The sequence below is a fragment of the Lottia gigantea genome, assembly GCF_000327385.1.
Source record: "Lottia gigantea unplaced genomic scaffold LOTGIsca_14, whole genome shotgun sequence".
NCBI lineage: Eukaryota > Metazoa > Mollusca > Gastropoda > Lottiidae > Lottia > Lottia gigantea.
The window spans coordinates 715,063-718,436 of record NW_008707617.1 but is presented as its reverse complement, the minus strand read 5'-3'; the positions used below and the strand labels follow the sequence as shown (position 1 = coordinate 718,436).

The 3,374-nt window shown below is 36.8% G+C and overlaps 1 protein-coding gene across 1 annotated transcript in view; it reads right to left on the bottom strand.

Annotated features, from left to right (window-relative positions):
- LOTGIDRAFT_111965 (hypothetical protein) overlaps positions 1 to 2,900 on the bottom strand; it is a gene marked incomplete at both ends in the record, with an annotated part of 67,775 nt that extends 64,875 nt beyond the window's left edge. Inside the window, one exon of the mRNA XM_009049623.1 lies at positions 2,469 to 2,900. Coding sequence (XP_009047871.1) covers positions 2,469 to 2,900 — 432 coding nt within the window. The remainder of the gene's footprint in view (positions 1 to 2,468) is intronic.
- Positions 2,901 to 3,374: the final 474 nt, after the last annotated feature.

Below are 3,374 nucleotides of genomic sequence, written 5' to 3'. Positions count from 1 at the left end.
TCTATGAAAAACGAAACCTAATGGTACCCAGTTTCACAAGAAAACATACAGACCTTATGGTACCCAGTTTCACAAGAAAACATACAGACCTTATGGTACCAAGTTTCACTAAAAAACAAACAGACCTTATGGTACCCAGTTTCACAAGAAAACATACAGATCTTATGGTACCAGTTTCACAAGAAAATATACAGACCTTATGGTACCCAGTTTCACAAGAAAACATACAGATCTTATGGTACCCAGTTTCACAAGAAAACATACAGATCTTATGGTACCAGTTTCACAAGAAAACAAATAGACCTTATGGTACCAAGTTTCACAAGAAAACATAAAGATCTTATGGTACCAGTTTCACAAGAAAACAAATAGACCTTATGGTACCAAGTTTCACAAGAAAACATACAGATCTTATGGTACCAGTTTCACAAGAAAACATACAGACCTTATGGTACCAAGTTTCACTAGAAAACAAACAGAGCTTATGGTACCCAGTTTCACAAGAAAACATACAGATCTTATGGTACCAGTTTCACAAGAAAATATACAGACCTTATGGTACCCAGTTTCACAAGAAAACATACAGATCTTATGGTACCCAGTTTCACAAGAAAACATACAGATCTTATGGTACCAGTTTCACAAGAAAATATACAGACCTTATGGTACCCAGTTTCACAAGAAAACATACAGATCTTATGGTACCCAGTTTCACAAGAAAACATACAGATCTTATGGTACCAGTTTCACAAGAAAACAAATAGACCTTATGGTACCCAGTTTCACAAGAAAACATAAAGATCTTATGGTACCAGTTTCACAAGAAAACAAATAGACCTTATGGTACCAAGTTTCACAAGAAAACATACAGACCTTATGGTACCAGGTTTCACTAAAAACCAGTCCAACACTGTAGACCACCATACAGACCTTATGGTGCCCAGTACATCAGAAAACCAGTAAAACACTGTAGACCACCATACAGATCTTATGGTGCCCAGTAGATCAGAAAACCAGTCAAACACTGTAGACCACCATACAGATCTTATGTGCCCAGTAGGTCAGAAAACCAGTCCAACACTGTAGAACACCATGCAGACCCAGTAGGCAAGAAAACCAGTCCAATACTGTAGACCACCATACAGAACTTATGGTGCCCAGTAGATCAGAAAACCAGGCCAACACTGTAAAACACCATACAGACCTTATGGTACCCAGTAGGCCAGAAAACCAGTCCAACACTGTAGACCTACATAAGACCAAAACATTTTTCAAAATTCTAGGTCATCCCAGAGACAATTATTCTTACTAAACTCAAATTTGAAAAACCAATCAGACACTGTAGTTTTTTAAATTCTGAATTTTATCTGATGCCTATCTTGTTGCCTTCGTCAACTCTATTTGACTTTTGGGTGGACACAGTAGAAAGATGTGGTGTTTCATTGAAATGAAGAATTCTCTCACTATGAAATACTAATGATATACATGTAAGTACAATTATTAGTTCTAGCTCTATAACCAATTATCAGATATAATTATATCTCAAATCTGACTAATTACTTCTAATTTCATGTAATCAGGTTATTATTTCCATTTCATGCTCTAAAGGGTATCACACTATCCATGTTTCCATGGTGATATGATTTTCACTCTAGGCCCTCTCATAACATGAAGAGTTTGTTAATGAATATCATTACATAACTCAGTAGAGGTCCTATTATAGATGTATATACAATTGGCAATTAGTCTTAATATAGCACAGGAGGACTCTCATTTATCTATCTATTCAGTATTCAGGTAACCCTCTTGACTTCAACCAAGAAAAGTTAATCTAAATTTCTCAATTTTAACCCAAACAAATTGCTGAAGAGATCTAATACAGTTCTTGAAAAATTGTAAAAATTTGAGAAGAGCACCTTTAAAATTGTCAACAGGGTCATCTGATTTCTAGTGGAAGTAGGTTACCAACACCCTAAACTAATGGGTTGAATGACATTACAGCAGTTTCTTACTATTGGATCAATAATCAATTCATATTTAATAAATCAGTGAATTACAAAATAATTTAAAGTCAAGTCTTAAAACTTGGGAACTATACTTTGCCAATTAAAATAAATGGCGCCAAAATTACGATGGTTTCTGGCCTAGCTCTTCTCCCCGCCTTTTTAGATAGACCACACCAAATCTATTTCAGTCAAAAGAGAGTTGCACAATATGGCAAGTTTGTAATGAAATCCTGTATAAATGATCAATTTATCAACATCGGTAACAGCTGTTTTAGCTATATAGGCATAGGATGGTAAATATAGAGTTAAATTTAGCGCAGGACAAGTCAAGTAGAGGTATTGCTTCTGTATGACTAGAAAAAGGTTGGGTCAATGCTTGTTTAAAGCTTTATAACACCTACTTAATAGTTATTTAAAATGTCAATAGATGTGAATAAAAATAAAGCATCGTAACTTGCTTACCTTCGTGTACACCTCTGCCATGGATAACTCCGTTTCCAAGACCATCACACATATTCCAAACATACTGAACACTAAACAGTAATCAGAAATCTTCTTCCTTTTTTCATAAAGTTCCTTCCGTTTTCCTAACCGATACCCGACATTTTTCTGTCGCGCTTTATTTTGCGTTTTGTCTTCAGTATATTTTTGGTATTCACTCCCGCTTCCTACAAGTGCAACGCCTGCCTCCTCCGTCGAAGTATAGCTCATTTTAGACGAAGTTGGCAGCGATTGCAAGGAACATGGTTTTTGTAATTGCTTAAACGGGCCGATCGTCCCATTTACACGCATATAATCGGCGCCTATATCTGACAGTGCCGACTCTTTTCCTCTGTGTTTCGCCGATTCCTCTCTACTGATGCAGTCATCGTGTCTGGCCTCATCGTCACTCATCTGTTTGAGTATTCTTGGTCTTTGGTTGGTTTTCATGGTGAATATATCGCTAACGAGATCACTATGTCTTGTGACAGGTAGTGATAACGGTGTTAGATGATGGTTATTATTGTCACTACCATCAAGTTTTGTATTGTTGTTATACAGGAGAGGAAAAGAGTAGGATTGAAGTTCTATATCTGGAGAGGTATATCCACGGTTTACGTTCCCATCTTTATCCAATGCTGTAATATAAGGTAAAATCACCGCGGGTATAGTTTCTCTTCTTTCCTCCATTCCATCTTGTATTGACGGTATTTTATTCTCGACATGTTGACTATTCCGCGCGCGAGCTGACACTGATCGTCTGCTATCTGTTTGCAGCTGTTCTGTGGAATCAATTCTAGTCTTTTGATTGGCCGGTTCCACCATGACGACAAAAGGCATAATTATTCAAATTGTCCGTTCTGTAATCCTTGTTCAATCAATATTACA